General features: G+C 47.8%; 1 protein-coding gene across 1 annotated transcript; it reads left to right on the top strand.

The window, feature by feature from the left end:
• The first annotated feature begins 1,272 nt into the window (after nucleotides 1-1,272).
• Nucleotides 1,273-15,983, top strand: CIMIP1 (ciliary microtubule inner protein 1). Its single transcript, XM_081097910.1, has 4 exons — nucleotides 1,273-1,402; nucleotides 11,490-11,571; nucleotides 13,018-13,119; nucleotides 15,627-15,983. Exons 1-4 carry the CDS (start codon nucleotides 1,335-1,337, stop codon nucleotides 15,786-15,788), a joined length of 414 nt encoding a protein of 137 aa, XP_080954036.1. The 5' UTR covers nucleotides 1,273-1,334; the 3' UTR covers nucleotides 15,789-15,983.
• Nucleotides 15,984-20,443: the final 4,460 nt, after the last annotated feature.

Genomic DNA, 20,443 nt, shown 5'->3' with positions numbered 1-20,443 from the left:
TCAGCGAAAAGGCCGGAAAAAGCCCTGCACACTGTCCACCCTGTGGCAATCCTGCCCAGCCCGAGACTTGCCCAGCCCTGAGGCTGGTGTGTTCTCCACTCACTATTAACCCATCCGGCTCCATTCCAGCCTCTGCCTACCCCCTCACTGTTTGGGCTGAGTGGACAGTTGGGACCACCCCAGGCAGCCTTTCCAAGAGCCAAGAAGAGCATCAGGTCCCTTGGGTTTGGAGAACATTGTTACGAGAGTAAAACACATCCCCAAACACCCTGTAAAGTCACAGATCTGTGGTTAAGGGGAGAGGTGGGAGAAAGAGGAGAAGGGAGACACCCCAGGAAGAACCACGGATACCCCATTGGAAGATGAAAACCTCCACCTCCCGGTGAGCGGCCTTGGAGATGGTGGGAGATGCTGCCTCTGCTCTCAGTCCTACAGACGCTGGACACCTGCAGGTCTCAGGGCGGCTCAGGCAGAACCATGTTCCCCCAACCCCTGCCATGGATTCACTTACTGTTGAATCTTAGACCCATTTTCCGGTTCCAGGCCTATGACAACGTGGTAGGTAGAAGCCTTGAGGGTCCACGTGTCAGTCCACTAACCCCAGTTAGCACCCCAATGACGGGGTGTCGTTGTGGATGGGCATGAAAGAGAGTGTGCGGTGCAGGGTCCGGAGGAGATTGACCTGTGACTTCCCTTTGGGGATTGCTATAGAGTGGCTGCCGACAGGCATGCGCACACATGTTCTCCAGAGGCCGTGCAGGAATAGTCATAGTCGTGGTGGCCACTCAACTCCAATTCCGGCAGCAGCGGAAGGGGAGCGAATGGAAGGGATCACCTGCCGGCTACGCACAGCGATGCGGACAAACCTCCAGCATGATTTGGGCCCAGGCAGCCGGGCACAAAGTTCGCAAAGTGGCAAAGCCAAGCTCTGCCCTCGCCAAGGGAGTGGGCTGGAATGTCCCGCTCCCTAATCCAGGCGTCGCTGCAGGGGTTGCTCCCCGAGAGAGAAGTGGTTAAGCCTGGCGCACAGGCGTGGTGCGCCTGCCGGTGTGTGTACTTGCACTGCAGGCCTACATGTTAAAGGAGGCGGGGTTAAGGTCATGATGTTTCCTCAGGGCTTTCCGCAGAGAAGGAGGGGGATTGCTGCCTCCAGTCCGGGCAGGTGGGCAGGTGGGCGAAGAGCACAGACGCCGGCGGAGGCGGGGCCATGGCCCCACCTCCGCGAGATGTGGCTCCGCCTCTGCGTCTCCCGTTGCTCGGCAACCGGTCTCCTGGACGACGAAAGACGCTGAGCACCGGCAGCAGCGTGCAGGACAACCTAGACCTCAGGGGCCATGGCGCACAAACCAATGAGCATCGCAGAGGCCGAGCGCATGAACCTCGTGGCCCAGGACCAGATCTGGTAACGTCGGGGATCCGGTTACCGGTGGGCTGGGCCGTTCCCACCTGGAGTGTGCACATCTGGCGGCCTCAGTTTCCCGGTGTCCGCCATGTCCTGGAGGTGGTCAGGGGCCTTGAGGAAAGAGGGCCGTAATAGGGACACGTAGTCGACCAAAGGGCCTTTCATTCTCCGCCTTCTCTTAGGCTCACCACAAAGGCCTGAAAGATTGCGCATTGGGCTCTACAACCATGCAAAGCCTTGGTTCTTCTTTTTAAGATGTGTACTTATTTTTAAGATTTACCAATTTTTTAAGAGGGGAACAAAACAAAAATCTCATATTTTTTCTTTTTGAATGAGAAATACATATACACTTTATATTCTCGCTTGCTTTTCCTGGTATTTTAAGTAATAAGAGATTTTAATTTAAAGAATAGATCCATTTTCTATCAGATTTATATTCAGCAGACATGTGTAATGGTTGTTTTATTTGGCATTCTCTCTGAGTGCTAAACATTATCCCATCTCTGTGAAGTTTTAACCAATATGGGAAGTTACCAGTGTAGATGCCAGTAAGTAAATTTTAGTAACAACAAACCATAAATGTTTGCCTCTTAAACTTCAGTTATCCTGTTTATCATCGATGTGACTTTTACCATTTTTAACCTATAATAGTCATTACTATTTTTCTTTAAACTGACTTTGTTTCATTTAATCCATTTATTTTTATTAAAAAAAAACCTTTGCATCACTCTTGAAAATGGAAAGCCAACATTATTTAGCATAAAATACACAACTACTGATTTTGTTTAAATCTTTGTCTTGATGCAAGCACCCCTCTAGGTGATACTACCATAGCAGGCTCTGTTCCCACTACCTAGAATGCCCCTTCCTCCCTTCTCAACCAGATAAACTCCGACTCACCCTTCAAGACACCAAATCAGGTGGCCCTTCCTATGGCAGCAGAGCCAGTGAAGCACTTACACTGTCTATCCAATGTCCAAAGTGGCCATTGAGCACTTGCAACGGAACGGTTCCAAATGGGGATGAGCTGTAAAGTAAAATACCAGACTTTGAAGATTTCACACCAAAGCAGAAGTGATGTTAAAGTTCAGTTACCTGTTCACTTGGACTGGTATTAATGTGGATACTAGAAAATTTAAAATCCTATGTATGGCTCCTATTTTTGGCCCATGTGACAGCTCTGCTGCTGGTGCTCAGGGACCAAGACAACGAACTTGGCCAGGGCCTCTGAAACAGTTAGGACACGGGGGGGCAGGAGGGTAGGTATTGATTCCAAAATAGGAAAGAAAATTAAAAAGCAAAATGAATACATATTTGCACACCCACTCTTTGATATGAACTCAACTCAGCTTCTTTTTTAAAATTTATCTTTGTTGTTGAAAGTAATTCAGATGTACCCTTTTTTCCCACATTAACCCCTTCAGCCAGCCCTCCCCCACCCGGGCCTTTACCACATCATTGTCTGTGCCCACGGGTTATGCATATAAATTCTTTGGTTAAACTCTTCCCACCCACTCACCCACCCCCACCTTCTCTCTGAGATTCATCAGAGTGTTCCATGTTTCTCTGTTTCTGGATCTATTTTGTTCATCAGTTTATTTTGTTCTTTACATTCCACATATGAGTGAGATCATGTGATACTTGTCTTCCCCTGACTGGCTTATTTTGCTTAACATAATACTCTCCAGGTTCGTCCATGCTGTCTCAAAGGGTAAGAGGGCCTTCTTTCTTTCTTTTTTTTCTTTTTTTTAAAATATATTTTATTGATTTTTTACAGAGAGGAAGGGAGATGGATAGAGAGTTGGAAACATCGATGAGAGAGAAACATCGATCAGCTGCCTCCTGCACACTACCCACTGGGGATGTGCCCGCAACCAAGGTACATGCCCTTGACTGGAATCGAACCCAGGACCCTTCAGTCCGAAGGCTGACGCTCTATCCACTGAGCCAAACCATTAAGGCAAGGGCCTTCTTTCTTTACTGCTGCATAGTATTCCATGGTGTAAATGTACCACAGCTTTTTTATCCACTCATCTCCTGATGGGCACTTGGGCTGTTTTCAGATCTTAGCTAGTGTAAATTGCACTGTCTGAACCCATGGGCACAGACAGTGAGGTGGTAAAGGCATGGGTGGGGGGAGGGGTTGGCTTGAAGGGGTTGATGGGGGGCCGGGTACATCTCTCTTACTTTCAACAACAAAGATAAATTTTTTAAAAAAAGAAGCTGAGTTGAGTTCATATCAAAGAGTGGGTGTGCAAACATGTATTTATTTTGCTTTTTAATTTTCTGATTGGTGCTTTGGGTTTCTTAGAATATATTCCTAGAAGTGGGATCACTGGCAGATCCATATTTAATTTTTTGAGGGAACTCCATACTGTTTTCCATAATGGCTGCACCATCTGCATTCCCAGCAGCAGTGTGCTAGGGTTCCCTTTTCTCCACATCCTCGCCAGCACTTGTCATTTGTTGATTTATTGATGATGGCCATCCTGACAGGTGTGAGGCAATACCTCGTTGCTGTTTTAATTTGCATCGCTCTAATGATCTGTGACTTTGAGCATTTTTTCATATGTCTCTGGGCCATCTGTATGTCCACTTTGGAGAAGTGTCTATTTAGGTCCTTTGTCAATTTTTTAATTGGATTGTTTTTCTTCCTTTTGTTATGTTGTATGATTTCCTTATGTATTTTGGAGATTAACCCTTTATCAGATGTATCATTGGCAAATATGTTCTCCCATACAGTGGGCTCTCTTTTCATTTTGCTTGTGATTTCTTTTACTGTGCAGAAGCTTTTTATTTTAATACTAGAGGCCTGGTGCACAAAATTCGTGCAAGGGGGGGTGTCCCTTAGCCTGCCTGCACCCTCTCCAATCCGGGACACCTTGGGGGATGCCCAACTAATGGCTTAGGCCCAATCCCACAGCCTAAATCGGCAGTCAGATATCCCTCTCACAATCCAGGAACCCTGGCTCCTAATCACTCAACTGCCTGCCTGCCTGCCTGATGCCCCCAACTGCTCCCCTGCCTGCCTGATTACCCCTAACCTCTCTGCCTGCCTGCCTGATTGCCCCTAACTGCCCCTGCCTGCCTGTCTGATTGCCCCTAACTGCCTCTGCCTGCCTGCCTGATTGCCCCTAACCGTCTCTCCCTCAGCCCCCGCCACCGTGGCTTTGTCCGGAAGGACGTCTGGATGGATGTCCCGAAGACATCTAGTCTAATTAGCATATCACCGTTTTATTAGTATAGATAGTCCAATTTGTTTATTTTCTCCTTAGTTTCCTTTGCCCTAGGAGATGTATCCATAAACATATTGCTATGAGAGATCGCTGAGATTTTGCTGCCTGTGGTTTCTTCGAGGATTTTTATGGTTCACAACTTACATTTAAATCTTTTATTCATTTTGAGTTAATTGTTTGTATGGTGTACGTTTGTGGTCTAGTTTCATTTTTTTTTTTTTGCATGTATCTGTCCAATTTTCCCAACACCATTTATCGAAGAGGCTGTCTTTACTCCATTGTATGCTCTTGCCTCCTTTGTCCAATATTAATTGAGGTTAATGGCTTGGGTCGATTTCTGGGGTCTCTGTTCTGTCCCATTGATCTATATGCCTGTTATTGTGCCAGCACCAGGCTGTTTTGATTACAGTGGCTTTGTAGTATACCTTGAAATCTGGCATTGTGATTCCTGCAACTTTGTTCTTCTTTCTCAACATTGCTGTGGCTACTAGTATTCAGGGTATTTTTTTGTTCCATCTAAATTTTTGGAGTATTTGTTCTAGATCTGTGAAACATGCCATTGGTAATTTTTTTTCAATTAAATCTTTATTGTTCAGATTATTACATTAGTTACTCTTTTTTCCCCACCATAACTCCCCTCCACCCAGTTCCCACCCCACCCTCCACCCTCACTCCCCACCCACTGTCCTCATCCATAGGTGTACGATTATTGTAAAATCTCTTCCCTTACCCCCACACCCCTTCCCCCCCCCCAAGAATAGTCAGTCGATTCCCTTTCTATGTCCCTGATTCTATTACAATCACCAGTTCATACTGTTCATTAGATTATTTATTCACTTGATTTTTAGATTCATTTGTTGATAGATGTGTATTTGTTGTTCATAATTTGTATCTTTACCTTTTTCTTCTTCTTCCTCTTCTTAAAGGATACCTTTCAGCATTTCATATAATACTGGTTTGGTGGTGATGCACTCCTTTAGCTTTTTCTTATCTGTGAAGCTCTTTATCTGGCCTTCAATTCTGAATGATAGCTTTGCTGGATAAAGTAGTCTTGGTTGTAGGTTCTTGGTATTTATCACTTTGAATATTTCTTGCCACTCCCTTCTGGCCTGCAAAGTTTCTGTTGAGAAATCAGCTGACAGTCGTATGGGTACTCCCTTGTAGGTAACTGATTTTCTTTCTCTTACTGCTTTTAGGATTCTCTCTTTGTCTTTTGCTCTTGGCATTTTAATTATGATGTGTCTTGGTGTGGTCCTCTTTGGATTCCTTTCGTTTGGGGTTCTCTGCGCTTCCTGGACTTGTAAGTCTATTTCTTTCACCTGGTAGGGGAATTTTTCTGTCATTATTTCTTCAAATAGGTTTTCAATATCTTGCTCTCTCTCATCTTCTGGCACCCCTATAATTCGGATGTTGGTACGCTTGAAGCTGTCCCAGAGGCTCCTTACACTATCTTCGTACTTTTGGATTCTTTTTTCATTTTGCTTTTCCGGTTGGGTGTTTTTTGCTTCTTCGTATTTCAAATCTTTGACTTGATTCTTGCTACCCTCTGGTCTGCTGTTGGGAGTCTGTATAATATTCTTTATTTCAGTCAGTGTACGCTTAATTTCTAGTTGGTTCTTTATCACAACATCGAGAGTCTCATTAGATTTCTTGAGGATTTCACTACATTTATCGGCGGTCTCACCAGTCTTTTCGAGGGCCTTATTAAATTTATCGGCGGCTTCTAGACAGTTCTTTAAAGACCTTAAAAGTGTGGTTTTGAACTCTATTTCCAACAGTTTGCTTTCCTCCAATTCTGTTGTTTGTGTCCTGTTTCTTTGTCTCGGCATTTTTTATGCTTCGCTGTGTCGATAGAGTGCCTTTGTGTGCTAAGTGTCCCAATTACTTGAGGTAGACACTCTTGGTGCACCCCCTTGTGGGCTTTGTGCACAGTCTTGTTATAATTAAGCCTTGATTGTTGTAGTTATCACTGTGAGGAATTGACCTCCAGGCCAATTGGCTGTGAGAATCAGCTGTGTCTGCAGTGGGAGAACTTCTGTGCTGGAGACACCCCTCTGGGGCTAGACTTGCTTCAATGGGGCTTTGGTGCTCACTGAGTCTGCCCCCTGAGTGTGTCTTTTATGGCTCCACTCTGACCTCAGGGCTTCCTGGCTCCTGGATCTCTAGGGAGGTGCTAATCTAGCCTTTGCCTGAGGCTATCCAGCAAAAGTCTCCCTGCAGGGCTTGGGCAGGGCGGGTCCCATGGATCAACAGGGCAGGGTTAACAATTATGGATGCTCTCAGTCTTGCCCTCAGAGGCTCTGCTTCTCAGTGTCCCAGTAATTGCTGCAAGCCCCATGGAGAGAAAGCTGCCCTAGGGTTCTGAGCAATGCCAGACAGTCCCGCTTCTCCCGTATGAGTCTGGGTCCCTAGAGACTCGCCCGGAACTGGAGCTCAGAGCCTGAGACTCCCTCCTGATTGAAAACGACAACCGCGCCCTCAGCCGCCAGCCCGCTCCGCATGCACTCTGCACCTTAGTATTTTACTTCAGCACTGTGCCTCCTCTGAGTCTCGGTATGTTTTTCTCTTTCCTCCTACTTGTAGAACTTCCACTCAGCCAGTCTTCCTGTGGTTCTGGATGATGTCCGTTCCGACTTTAGTTGTATTTTTGAAGTGGTTGTTCGAGGCAGCAAACTCCAGTGTTTACCTATGCCGCCATCTTGGTTTCTCCCAACCATTGGTATTTTAATAGGGATTGCATTGAATCTGCAGATTGCCGTAGATAGTATGAACATTTTAATTATATTAATTCTACCAATCCATGAATATGGTATATTCTTCCACTTGTTTATAGCTTCTTCTATCTCTTTTTTCAATGTCCTGTAGTTTCCTGAGTACAGATCTTTTATCTGCTTGGTTAAGTTTATTCCTAAGTATCTTAACTTTGTTGTTGTTGTTGTTGCAGTGGTACATGAGATTGGTTTTTTTTTTAGTTTCTTTTTCTGATAATTCATTATTGGTGTATAAAATGCCATTGATTTCTGGGTGTCAATTTTGTATCTTGCTACATTGCCAAATTCATTTATTAAATCTAGGAGTTTTTAGGTTTTCTGTGTACATGCCATCCACAAATAACACAGTTTTACTTCCTCCTTGCCAACTTGGATGCCTTTTATTTCTCGTCTGGTCACTGTGACTAGGACTTCTAGTACCATGTTGAATAAGAGTGGTGAAAGTGGACATCCCTATCCTGTTCCTGTTTTTAGGGGAAATGGTTTTATTTTTTTCCCTTTGAGTATGATGTTTGCTGTAGATTTATCATCTATGGACTTTATTATGTTGAGGTATGACCCCTCTATTCCCACTTTGCTAAGAATCTTTATCAAAAATGGTTGTTGGATTTTGTCCAATGCTTTTTCTGCATCTATTGATATGATCATGTGATTTTTGTCTTTCAATTTGTTAATGTGATGTGTCACATTTAATGATTTGCAAACATTGTACCAGCCTTGCATCCCTGGAATAAATCTCACTTGGTCATGTTGTATGATCTTTTTTAATATATTGCTGGATGTGATTTGCTAATATTTTGTTGAGGTTTTCAGCATCTATGTTTGTGAGGGATATGGCCTGCAATTCTCTTTCTTTGTAGTGTCTTTTTCTGGTTTTGGAATTAATTTAATGCTGGCCTCATAAAAAGAGCTTGCAAGTGTTCATTCCTCTTGGATTTTTTTTAATAGTTTGAGGAGAATAGGTGATATTTCTTCTTTGAATGTTTGGTAAAAATCTCCTGTAAAGCTGTCCTGACCAGGGGTTTTTTGCTGAGAGTTTTTTGATTACTGCTTCTATTTCCTCAGCTGTTCTTGGCCTATTCAGGTTTTCTGATTCTTCCTGATTCAGTTTTGGAAGATTGTATTTTCGTAGTAAGTTTTTCACTTCATTCACATTGTCCAGCTTGTTGTCATATAGTTGTTCATAGTACTTTCTTACAATTCTTTGTATATCTGTGGTGTCAGTTGTTACTTCACCACTTTCATTTTTTATTTTATTTATTTGGGTCTCCTCTCTTTGTTTCTTGATGATTCTGGCCAAAGGTTCATCAATCTTGTTTATCTTTTCAAACAACCAGCTCTTGGTTTCAATGGCTTTTGTATTTTTTATTTTTTTTAGTCACTATGTCATTTATTTCCACTCTGGTCTTTATTATTTCCTTCTCTCTACTTATTGGGGGATTTTCTTGTTGTTCTCTTTGTAATTCTTTAAGTTGTAGGGTTAGATAGTTTATAATTTTTTTATTTCAGATAGGCCTGTAGTGCCATGAACTTCCCTCTCAGTACTGCTTTCACTGTGTCCCAGAGATTTGGGGTTGTTGTGTGTTAATTTTCATTTGTTTCCAGGAAGTTTTTTACTCCTTTCTTGATCCTATTGGTAACCCATTCGTTGTTTAATAACATGCTATTTAGCCTCCATCTATTTGAGGTTTTTAAAATCTTTTTACTATAGTTGATTCCTAATTTCATGTCATTGTGGCGTGAGAAGATGCCTGATATGATTTCAGTCTTCTTGAACTTGTAGAGACTTATTTTGCATGCTAACATGTGGTTTATCTTTGAAAATTACCCATGTGCACTTGAGAAGAATGTATATTCTGCAGCTTTGGGGTGAAATGTTCTATAAATGTCAATTAAATCCATACGATCTAGTGTATCCTTTAGAATCATTGTTTCCTTGTTGATTTTTGTCTGAAATATCTATCCAGTGAAGTCAGCAGGGTATAAAGTCCCCTACTATGACTGTATTGCTGTTGGTCTCTCCCTTAAAGTCCTCCAGAAGTTTATTTATATATTTAGGTGCACCTATATTGGGTGCATATATGTTTACCAGTGATATATAATCTTGTTGGTTGATCCCTTTAGTATTATGTAGTGACCTTTATTGTTTTTTGTTATGGCCTTCATTTTGAAGTCTATTTTGTCAGTTATGAGTATTGCTACCCCAGCTTTTTTGTTTCCATTTGCATAGAAAATGTTTTTTCATCACTTCACTCTCTTCCTGTGTGTGTCTTTTGTTCCGAGGTGGATCTCTTGTAGACAGCATATATTTGGGTCATGTTTTCTTATCCATTCTACTACCCTATGTCTTTTGATTGGAGCATATGTAAATTTACATTTAATTATTATTAATAGGTACTTATTTATTGCCATTTTAATTCTTTATGTCTCTGTTTTTCTTTCTACTCTTCTTATTATAGCAGTCCCTTTAGTATTTCTTACAATGCTGGCTTGATAGTGATAAACTCCTTTAGCCTTTTTCTGTCTGGGAAGCTCTTTGCTTCAGCATCTATTTTGAATGATAGCCTTGCTGGATATAGTAGTCTTGGTTTTAGATCCTTACATTTCATTATCCTGGATACTCCATGCCATTCTTGTCTGGCCTATACAGTTTCTCATACAAAATTAGCTGACCACCATATGGGAGCTCCTTTGTAGGTAAGTTTGCTTTTCTCTTGCTGCCCTTAAGATTCTCTCTTTGTCTTTAATTTATGGCATTTTAATTATGTGCCTAGGCATGGGCCTGTTTGGGTTCTTCTTGCTTGGGACTCTCTGTGCCTCTTGAACTTGCATGACTTTTTCCTTTACGAGGAAAAATGAGCCTCAGAAACTCCACTGGGCGGGGTGAGAGGTTTTCCAACAGGTTGGAGCAATTTCTTACCTTGCCCCCAGGCAAAAGCTGCCTGGGTGGTAAAGGTCTGCCCGGAAAAGATGTTGTCTGCAGTATGAGGGAATGACTCAGCACAGGAAACCATAGTGGCTGACTTCCGAGCTCTAACCCCAGAGCCCTCAACCCTGGATGCTCCTCACACTGCTCTACTCCACTCTCTCCTCCCTCTGCTGGAGCTCAGGGTGAGTGGCTGCACATGAAATTTTGTGATTGGCCCTTTAAGAGGGTGCCTGCATTTCCAGTCATCGCCCCCTGGCAGACAGCAACCCCGCTGCTTTTCACAGCCAGATGTGATGTGGGCACCTTTCTCAGTTCTGGTGCTCTGGGCTGCGGAGTCCAGCTTGGGATTTAGACCCAAGAGTTCTCAGTGGAACCCGCAACAGCTGAGATATTCCTCCAGAACTTCAGCTGCTGTCTGTTGGAGCCTGGCCAGCCCTTTTGCACCTTCAAATTTCCTACCAGTCTCTATGCGGTCTCCACTTTCCATCCTTGGGTATCAGGGTTCTCTCCAGCTAGTCTTCAGTTGATTATTCAGGATGGTTTTTCTGTATTTTAGTTGAAATTCCAGTTTGGTCCTGGGAGAGTGTCAGTATAGCTTCCACTTAATCCGCCACCATTTTCTACTGTCAACTCAGCTTCTTAATGTGAAGTAAAAGCAGGATGGAACCAGTGAGGCAGCTGGGTGGATGTTTAAGGAGGGCTCAAGCTCAAGGTCATGTAAGTGCTGGCTGTGCCCTTGCAGGAACCTGGGAGTGGGTGCCTCCTTACATTTTGCACCCCAGGTGCCTCATTCACCCCATCCCAGTCCTTGCCCTGAGAACAAAGGTACTTATTATGAACTTCCTTAATGATTTAACACATGCTCATCACTGTGGGTCAGAGGCCTCCAAGATTAAGTACCCAGATGGCCCCTGAGGCAGTCAGCCCCCTTCCTGTCTGCACCCACTGTGCCATCCAGCCAGCACCTCTGGCTCTCCAGGTACATGTCTTCCTCACAGTCCTGTGAGGGTCTCAGTGACAGGATCCCTCCTGGCACAGAACCTCGTCAGTGCCTGCACATTGACAAATGCCAGATTCCCCCGTGAACCTTTGGGATTTGCTACTTTAACCTTGCTGAATATTGTCCAGCCCTTAGGAACTTTCTTTTTTAGGAGATACCGCCTGAAGGCTGAGACCGAAGCACAGCAAAACTGGGCCCAGAACTGGGGATTTTTAACAACCCCTCTCGAGGAGGTAAATATAAATTTTATGAGTCCAGAGGTAATAGAATCAATCATTTCCAAGAATAAATGGTTATGAAGTGTATAATTTGCAAGAATAAAATTAAAGAGCATGTGGTCGGCAAAGACTGCCACCTCTGAAACCTGAAGGGTCCTTCCCTTCCTGGATTTATTGAGCGCTTACTATGTACCCCGCAGGTCCTAGGTGCTGCCTCCGAAGCAGCGTATTTAACCCGCACAACAACCCCTGTGCGGAGGGTTGCTTGTTTATGCCCATTAACGAAGACTGGGGTGGCGGCCACCAGGCTTCACCCTTTTGAGCTCTCTCCAGCTGTGACACGAGGAAGCCGCATGTCCTTGGAGGGTCGCAGAACCAAATAAGCGCCACCTAATTCAGAACGATCCTGAGTCAAGGTGGCGTCAACCCCATTTGTAACTTGCCCACCCCACTAGCTTTGAAATGATGCCATTCTTAATGAGCTTTTTGAATACTTAAGAGTATTGTACAATTGGAAATTTTATGCATAAAGTGAGTTGTTGTTTTTTTGTTGTTATTATTAATCCTCGCCAGAGGATATTTTTCCATTGATTTTCTTCTTTTAGAGAGAGTGGAAGAAAAAGGGAAAGACGGAGAGAAACATCAGTGTGAGAGAAACACATCTATTGGTTGCCTCCTGCACAAGCCCTGACCAGGGCCCAGGCCAGGGAGGAGCCTGCAACCAAGATACAGGCCCTTGACCAGAATCAAACCCGGGACCCTTTGGTCCGCAGGCTGACATTCCATCCACTGAGCCAAACCAGCTTGGGCAAAAATGAGTTCTTATTAATATAATATGCATAAAAAGAATCTATATTAATATTCTTTATATGTAATTTAAATTGGATTCTTGAAGAGTTCAAAATTGCTTTAAAAATTAAATGGGGGCCCTGCCCAGAGTGGCTCAGTGGTTGGGACGTTGGCCCGAGCACCGAAGGCTCTCGGGTTCAGTTTCCAGTCAAGGGCAAGTACCTGGGTTGCAGGTTGGCTTCCTGCCCCCCATTGGGGCACGTGAGGGAGGTAACCAGTCGATGTGTCTCTCTAATCAATGTTCCCCTCTCTCCCTCTCTCTTTTTCTCTTCTCCCCTTCTCCCTCCCTTCTATTCTCTCTGAAAAATCAATGAAAAAAATATCCTCAGGTGATACTGATATAACAACAAAAATTAAAAGGAGAAATGGATGGCTCTTGTCTGAAAAGGTTGGTCCTGAGCCTGGTTGGCATTTTTTAATTTGAGCCCATAATCTTGAAGTCCCCTCAAACTACTCCTCGGGAATATGATGAGCAGACTGCAGGGTGAGCCCCTTTCTAGCTGCAGTGGGGACAGACGTTGTCATCTGTAAAACGCTGAGTTCTAGGGCCGATGAAGAGGGCGCATCCCCCCTCTCAGTCTGGGGTGTCCTGTGTCTGGGATTGTGTTTCAGTTGATCGAATGTGAAGATGGACCCCCCGCCCCAAAGCCCAGGATCGAGCTTCCCCAGAGGTTCCACATCCGGCCGGTGACCCCCGTGGAGAAATATATCAAGGTTTGCAAAGTTGTTTTTAAATACTTGCTTCCCGGAGTGAGCAAGAACCGCCCCCCCACCCCACCCCACCCAGCATGTGTTTGGTGCAGGTGCAGACAGCCAGCCCCCCCAGGTAAGAACTCAGCCGCGCCTGGCAGGTGGGGGTGCCGTTTCCAGGCCCTCTCCACACCCGCACAGCAGGTGGCTGCTCTACACTCTGCATCCGGCTTTGAAGAGGCAGAGGGGAGCCAAGACAACGAGGGGCTGGATCCAACACTTACAGGGGGTGCAGGGAAGCAGGGCAGGGAAGGCGGGGCTCTGGAGTCAGATCACTCAGCCACTCCCCTCCTGGGGGTCTTGGGCAGTGGCCTGACCTCTCTGTGTCTCTATTTCCACCTTGCACAATGGGGGTTCATGAAAGCACCTACTTCAGGGATGGCGTCGGGCCCAGGAGAGGATGCTGGGAAGGACTTAGACCTGTGCCTGGCACTTTTAGAGCGTGCCAGTGACTGCAGGCTGTGAGGAGGGGCCAGGTGCTTGGCTGTGCAAACAGCGATGAACTAGAAGGCAAGACTCCAGCTCACACATGTGGGTTGGGGTCACCAACGTGAAACAAGAAAATCAACAAAATCGTTATACACTGTGCTAGATGCCATGGAGGAAATAGGCAGGTGATGTTGGAGGATACAGGGGATGGGGTGGTCAGAAAAGCCCCTGCAGAGCTGAGGACTGAAAAATGGCAAGGAGCCAGCCCAGGGAAAAGCATTCCCGGCAAAGGGAACAGCATGTACGGAAGCCCTGAGGCACAACAAAGGTTGCAATGTTTCAGGAGCAGCAAGGGATGTTGATGTGTCTGGAGCTTGGTGAGCTGGGGTGGGGGAGGGATGGGGCAGGAAGGGCTGTGGATGGAGAAGTGGGCAGGGCCAGCTCCCACCGGACCTCAGGTACCAGAGGAGCAGTTGGGATTTGAACCCAATCTGCAATGGAAAGCAGGGCGTGAGATCGCCCTGGTTGCTGATGAGTGCCAGGCGCCCCCAGAGGGGAAGACTGACAGGGTGTTCCCATGGAGGCCAGTCAGCTGTGGAGGTGGTCAGAGACTAGAAATTGCTCAGCTCCGAAGGTCCCTGGAGCCCGTCATGGGCCCGTCACTCTCATCTTGGGGTCTGCCCTCTGCTCAGCTGCGGAGAAAGCCGTTCTGTGTCCTGACGGGAAGAGGAGATGAAAACTCAGGAAGAAGGCGGCCACTTTCGGAGACAACGGCAACATGGCCCTTCACAGAGAATGAACCAACCTGCTCTCCCAGGATGCCCTTTTAGGGCGCTGTTTTCATTTCCTTGCCAATCTGGTGGGTGAAACGTGGCCTCCTGGGTGGTTTTTTGTGTTCCTTTTTTATTTGCTTTTTGTTGTTAATCCTCACTCGAGGATATTTTTCCGATTGATTTTTTTAGAGAGAGCGGAAGGGAGGGGGAGAGGCAGAGAGAGAAACATTGATGTGAGAGAGACACATCGATTGGTTGCCTCCCTCACGGCCCCCCAACCTGGGCCAGGGATGGAGCCTGCAACCAAGGCAGGTTTTCAGTTGCGTTTCTCCTACAAGTTGGAGGGAGGCTTGAAGGCAGGTCTGCGTGTTCCCAAGGGCCCGTCTGGGACAGCTCCCCCCTAGCTGATGCGGGAAACTGCGATCCTCTGGCGCTTATGGACGACCCTCCCTGCTTGTGGCCCCTCAGGAGATTAATTTTAATGCTTCATCAAGAACACATGTTAAGGGCTTCACCCACCAGTGGCAGCTGGCCCACCAGGACCGCCCCTCCCACCACGCCTCACCAAGATGCTGTAGCCAAGCGTGAACTCATAACCCCAGCATATTAAACCTCTTCATCTCAGTGCTTCCGTGGGAACAAATTCCTCACCGTTTTCTCCACTCAGATCACCCGTGAGAGCAGGACAGACGATCGCTTCACAGGGAGAGGGAACTGCCTGAACATTTACCCTCCCGTTCCAAAAATTTCAAGTCTGTCCAAGGAAGTGACAGTTGAAATTGCGTGGGGGCTTTTCCTTTCAGATAGGATCCCGTTTTGCTTTTGGATTTTAATTAAGTTCAATTGCTTTTCATCCCTGTGGTCTCTGGTGTGTGTGTGTGTGTGTGTGTGTGTGTGTGTGTGTGTATGTGTGTACTCACATCATAAACCCTTCTAATCAAAGCCGGAAGGTTTATAACTACCAAAAACCCATCTGGCAATATCGTCACAGATTTTATGAAGGGCGGTGTTTGATATTTCTGCACCTTACTTTTCCCGCTGTGTGCGCTTTTATCAAATAAGAATCACGTACTGGCGGACAGGAGTCCAACGAGCTACAGGAATGTGTCTGTGAGCATGACTGCGGGCACGCACCGGGCTGGGCCTGAGCCTCCCGGGCCCCGGCTTGTCTTGCCGTCCTTCCACACCAGGCCTCGCGTGGGTCGGGGGCCTCCGTGGACACTCCTCATGCCGCTGCCCAGGTGACTGACCGCTGCGTCTCCCTCCCAGGTCCTCCCCTCGCCCCCGGTTCCGAAGACCACGCAGGGCTTCATCGGCTGGCGGTCAGGGGTGCCGGGCCTGAACAAGTGCCTGGAGCACGGATCGGAGATCAGGAGCTGCAAGGGCGCCTATGCCAGGGAGCTCGGCTGGCCAAAGCAGGGCATCCACTGAGTCCAGCCCCGGACACGGCCGCTGGGGCAGCGCAGGGCGGACCGCCAGGCACCGGCGCCCACGCCCAGGAAAGAAAGCTCCCAGGGCAAAGAACACAGAATAGCCCTCTGACATTGTCAATTCATCAATACCCCCCTTCCAGAACATTCTCATAACACTCATTCTTGGCTACTGTAATAAATAAGACAGCATTGGTTCTCTGAATTTTCTTTGGATACCTTGGGAATTTCTAGGTACGGCTTTTAAAAAAAACAGTGTGCTTTAATTTAAAGTTGCTTGTCCAGGCCCTTTAATGCTGCTTACAGTCCCTGTCACTCCACTTTTGTAATGAGATTGTGGACCGGGTGCTCTGGGCCTGTCCTCAGGAAGAATGAGTCTTCTGTCCCAGGAGATCTGCAATGTCAACAGCCCGTTGTGGGTGAGCGGAAGTTTCCAGAACTGGAGGTTCCCCCCAGGGTCCGCATGAAACTTCCTGCTTACCTGCCCCCGCCACCCCATCCAACCCAGCAGCTGGGCTGGCCAACCAGCCACTCTCCTTCCCCTTGGGGCAGCGGACATCAGGACATCAACCCCTTGTTCCCTGCCTGGCTTTGCTCAGGTCCTACAAAGGGCGGGGGGAGGGGGGGGCGGGGGGGGCGACGTCCAGCTGGTGGAAGGAGCTACAGGGAAAGCCTGCGGCCTCCCCAGATCCCCAGAGGAGGGGCGTGCAGTGTGCAGGCCGCCTGGGAAGCTGGTTTGTGTTTGTCTCTGGGGAGCGGAGGGTGGGGCTCCTTCGTACCTGCACCTACCGCCCTAGACTCAGCCCCACCCCAGGCACTTGGCCACACCCCAGGCTCCTAACAGAGCAGCAGGGCCCCACCAACAGCTTCGGTTGAGAATCGCGTGGACAGCACTCGAAGATTCAATCACCCTGGACGGTTTCAAGCTTGACATGTAATCTATGGAAATCAACCTCTTTGTGGGTTTTAAATGGGATAAATGTCACTACAGGCTGTAAAATGCCACAGTCCCAAGGTCGAGGCGAGGCTGGCGGTCCCGTGTGCACCATGGTAACAGACATCACAGGATGAGCCTCCAGTGGGGCTCAGAAGGAGTGGCCTCTGAAATGATGCCAAACAGGGTTCGGCCGGGACTCAGAATGGATTCTGTCACAAGCACATTGCAGCCCGAGACAGAGTAGAAGCTCCCAGGTTGAGTTATAAGAAAATCATCACAGGATCGAATAAAACTACTGGAAAACACAAGCCTTACACACTCAAACACACCTGGGTAACCTCAGTGTCCAAAGATGTGAGATCAGAAGTGTCTAGAATTTAGGAAGTTGTAGATTTTAAAAAGCATGTCACCTGCATATTACATAACCCTCTGGCAAAGTCTGGGGCAGCCACCCCACAAATTAAACCCATAAAGGTTTTTGTAACAAAATGTTCAAATATTGACACTAAATGGAATCAAGACTCTAAGGAGCCCCTTGTCCGGTCTGGCTCAGGTTTATCACCGAGCGTGTGTGGATGTGCAGGCCCTGCCCTGAGTGTGGATGGATCCAGTGACTCTTCCATAGAAAGTGTGCAAAGGTGACAGGAGGCCACTTCCCAGACTAGGTTACAAGGGACTGTGACTTCCATCTTGAAGCTTCTCCCCTCTCTCCCTCTCCCCTCCTCCGACTCTCCCTGATGAAGCCAGCTGCTGTGTCATGAGATACAGTGGGGCCTTGACTTACAAGTGTCCCAACTAATGAGTTCTTCGAGATACGAGCCATCTCTCGGCCGATTTTTTCCTTTGAGTTGCGACCTAAAATTCAGGTTACGAGCCAGCTTCAGATACCCCACCGCTAGTTGGCACAGCGAACGTCACAGTGAACGCCACATCAGCCCAGCATCACGTGTCTCACTCGTTCACTTTAATGATTTGACATACGAGTAATTTGAGTTACGAGCTCGGTCACCAAACGAATTAAACTCGTAAGTCAAGGCCCCACTGTCCTTTATAGAGATGCCCACAGGACAAAGAAGGAAGGGAAACCACGCCCAGCAGCTCATGAAGGCCTGAGTGGGGCCTTCATCCAACAGCCAGCAAGGACCTCAACCTCCCAGCAAGCCCCACCCACCAGCAAGCCCCACCCACCAGCAAGCCCCACCCACCAGCAAGCTGGTGAATGAACTGGGAAGCTGATCCTTCCCAGTGGAGCCTGTGAAGGCCACCACCTGTGAGAGACCCTGGCCCAGAGGCCCCAGCTCAGCGGCCCCTGGATTCCTCACCCACGGGAGCTGTGAGGTCACAGAGAGTTTCAGGCCATTAGGTTTGGGGGGAATTCGTTACTCAGCAATAGATAACAAATCCAGGTTATTTCTAAAGTGACCCACCGATGGCCGTCACTTTCAGGAGAGCCCAGAGCCCTTCCACAGGCTCTGAAGGGCTCGGGGTTCTGGGACATTCCCCGGAGCCGCCCCGCTTCCTCAGAAGGAGCAGAGCCCTTTTCCAGGGAAACACCCCAAAACACGCTTCAGGAAGCTCTGCCTTCACATCGCAGAAGCTGGGCCAGAGTGCCAGGGAGTCGCCTAGAGACAAAAGGGCTTTTCCGAGTCAGAGGCAACGGCAGTTACTTGAGATCAATAAGAACAGCTATTCCACAGGCACTGACTCGGGCAGAAACCCAATGGTTCCGATGAGGAGACAAAGGGTGGGTATTGATGAGCAAGGGAAGGGAGGGGAGGGACAGTTCCATCCACAGCAGGAAGGCGTTGCTTTTAGTGCAGAAAAGGCGAGACGGTGCCGCTGATTCTAAGCAATGTTTTCACTCTCGGCCCGGAAGTCACAGTATCTGCTTCTTATTATCTTTGCAAACAGTGCTTTCCGGCCCAGCTTGCTTTCGGCCCAGTCCAAAGGTGGCTTTCACACCCCAAAGGTGTGAGGCCTCAGGTGTGCAAGGCAGCTCCTCTGGGATGGCAGCGCCTGCTCGTTTGAAAGTGGTTCCATTTTTTTTTTTTTTTTCCCTAGGTGACACATCATCTTAAGTTTGGGGGACAAAGCTGGAGAAAGGATTCGCAATCCCTCTGACCCACAGTCCCAGTTTAAAGGTGTCCTCAGAGGTCCCCCAAGGGCGGGTCATCCGCCCTGAGTCGGGGGAGAGATGAGGCCTCAGGCAAGTGGGCCAGGTGAGGAGCAGGGCTGAGCGGGCTGACCGCATTCAAATCCAGGCGCTCCCCTTTGCGGCCGTGTGGCCTTGGGCCAGTGCCTGGACCTCTCCAACCCCTGCTCCCTCAGCTGTGCGATGGGACACGCCCAGCCTCCCAGGGCGGCGTGAGGATACACGGGGACTGGGATGGGAAGGGCTTGCCAGGGGCATGTCAGTCCAGCCCTGGCAGCAGGGGACAGACCCTTGATGAACAGGGTGAAGATAAAACAAAACTCGGGTGATAAAATATCAGGTAAGCCGGCTGTCCTGGCCAAGGGGTTCAGCCCAGGGTGGCTGGTGCTGCTTTTACTGCCATTTTTGTTGTTGTTAATGATAGTCATTCCACCGCCATAAAGCCCTCGGCTTTTTGATGAAGGCTACAACACTTCTCAGCACCTGCCATCGTAAGTGCTGGCCATCACTCAAGAGAAAGCTGGTGCTCCTTCAGAAACGCACACATCGCCCTGGCTGCTGTTGCTCGGTGGTTAGAGCGTCAGTCCATGCATGAAAGGGTCTCAAGTTCAATTCCCGGTGAAGGGCACGTCCCTGGGCTGGCAGGTTCAATCCCTGGGCCCAGTCAGCGCACGAGCAGGAGACAACCAATCGATGGGTGTCTCTCACATCGAAGTTTCTCTCTTTTTCTTTCTCTCTCTCTCTTGCTCTCTTTCTTCCCCGCCACCCCCCCCCCCTTCCTCTTCCACTCTCTTTAGAAATCAATGGAAAAAATATCCTCAGGTGAGGATTAACAACAACAACAAACCTGCACACATCAATTAGACTCCCTCCATACCCCATTTAAAAAATAAACTTTAAGCTCTTTCCGGAGCCATTCATTAGAACTTAAAAAATGGAGCCCAGCCCTCACGGGGTTTGGCTCAGTGGATGGAGAATCCACCCACAGATAGAAGGGCCCCAGGTTTGAATCTGGTCAAGGGCACGTACGCGGTTGCAGGCTCGATCCCCAGCCCTGATGGGGCACATACGGGAGGCACCCAATTGATGAGTCTCTCTCACACTGACATTTCGCCCTCTCTGTCTCTCCCCCTCCCTTCCACTCTATCTGAAAGCCAATCGGAAAATGTCCTCGGGTGAGGATTAACAAACAAACAACAAAAAAAACACAAACCAACAACAAAAAGCAAATGGAGCCCGGAATAACCCTGAGGCCTGCACTTGCTGCGTGGAATTGCACTCCTAGGAGGCGGCCTGACTGGCGTTAGTGTCCGGAGGTGATCACGTGGGTAAAAACCAGTGTCTGCGTGGGTGCTGCAGGTTCTGATGAGACCGAATGCGAACGACGACTGGGGTAAGCTGCCGCCGGGACCCAGGCGCCCAGAGAGGGCTGGCGTCCCCGGAGAAACCAGGCAGGTGTGGAAGAACTGTTGTGAGTGTGGTTGTGGGTGTGTGGGTGTGTCTGCCTGTCAGGAAGTTCTCTTTTAATTGGGAAATAAACTTTGCTTCTTTTTTTAAAATTTCTATT

The sequence above is a fragment of the Myotis nattereri genome (assembly GCF_964212035.1).
Source record: "Myotis nattereri genome assembly, chromosome: 8".
NCBI lineage: Eukaryota > Metazoa > Chordata > Mammalia > Chiroptera > Vespertilionidae > Myotis > Myotis nattereri.
This window is presented reverse-complemented; position numbering and strand designations above follow the sequence as displayed.

Bases quoted from the DNA above. Each gene is read 5' to 3' on its own strand.
- CIMIP1 (XM_081097910.1), top strand. From the start codon at position 1,335: ATGGCGCACAAACCAATGAGCATCGCAGAGGCCGAGCGCATGAACCTC. The intron at 11,572-13,017 runs GTAAATATAAAT...ATTGTGTTTCAG, and splicing joins TAACAACCCCTCTCGAGGAG to TTGATCGAATGTGAAGATGG. The intron at 13,120-15,626 runs GTTTGCAAAGTT...TCTCCCTCCCAG, and splicing joins CCGTGGAGAAATATATCAAG to GTCCTCCCCTCGCCCCCGGT.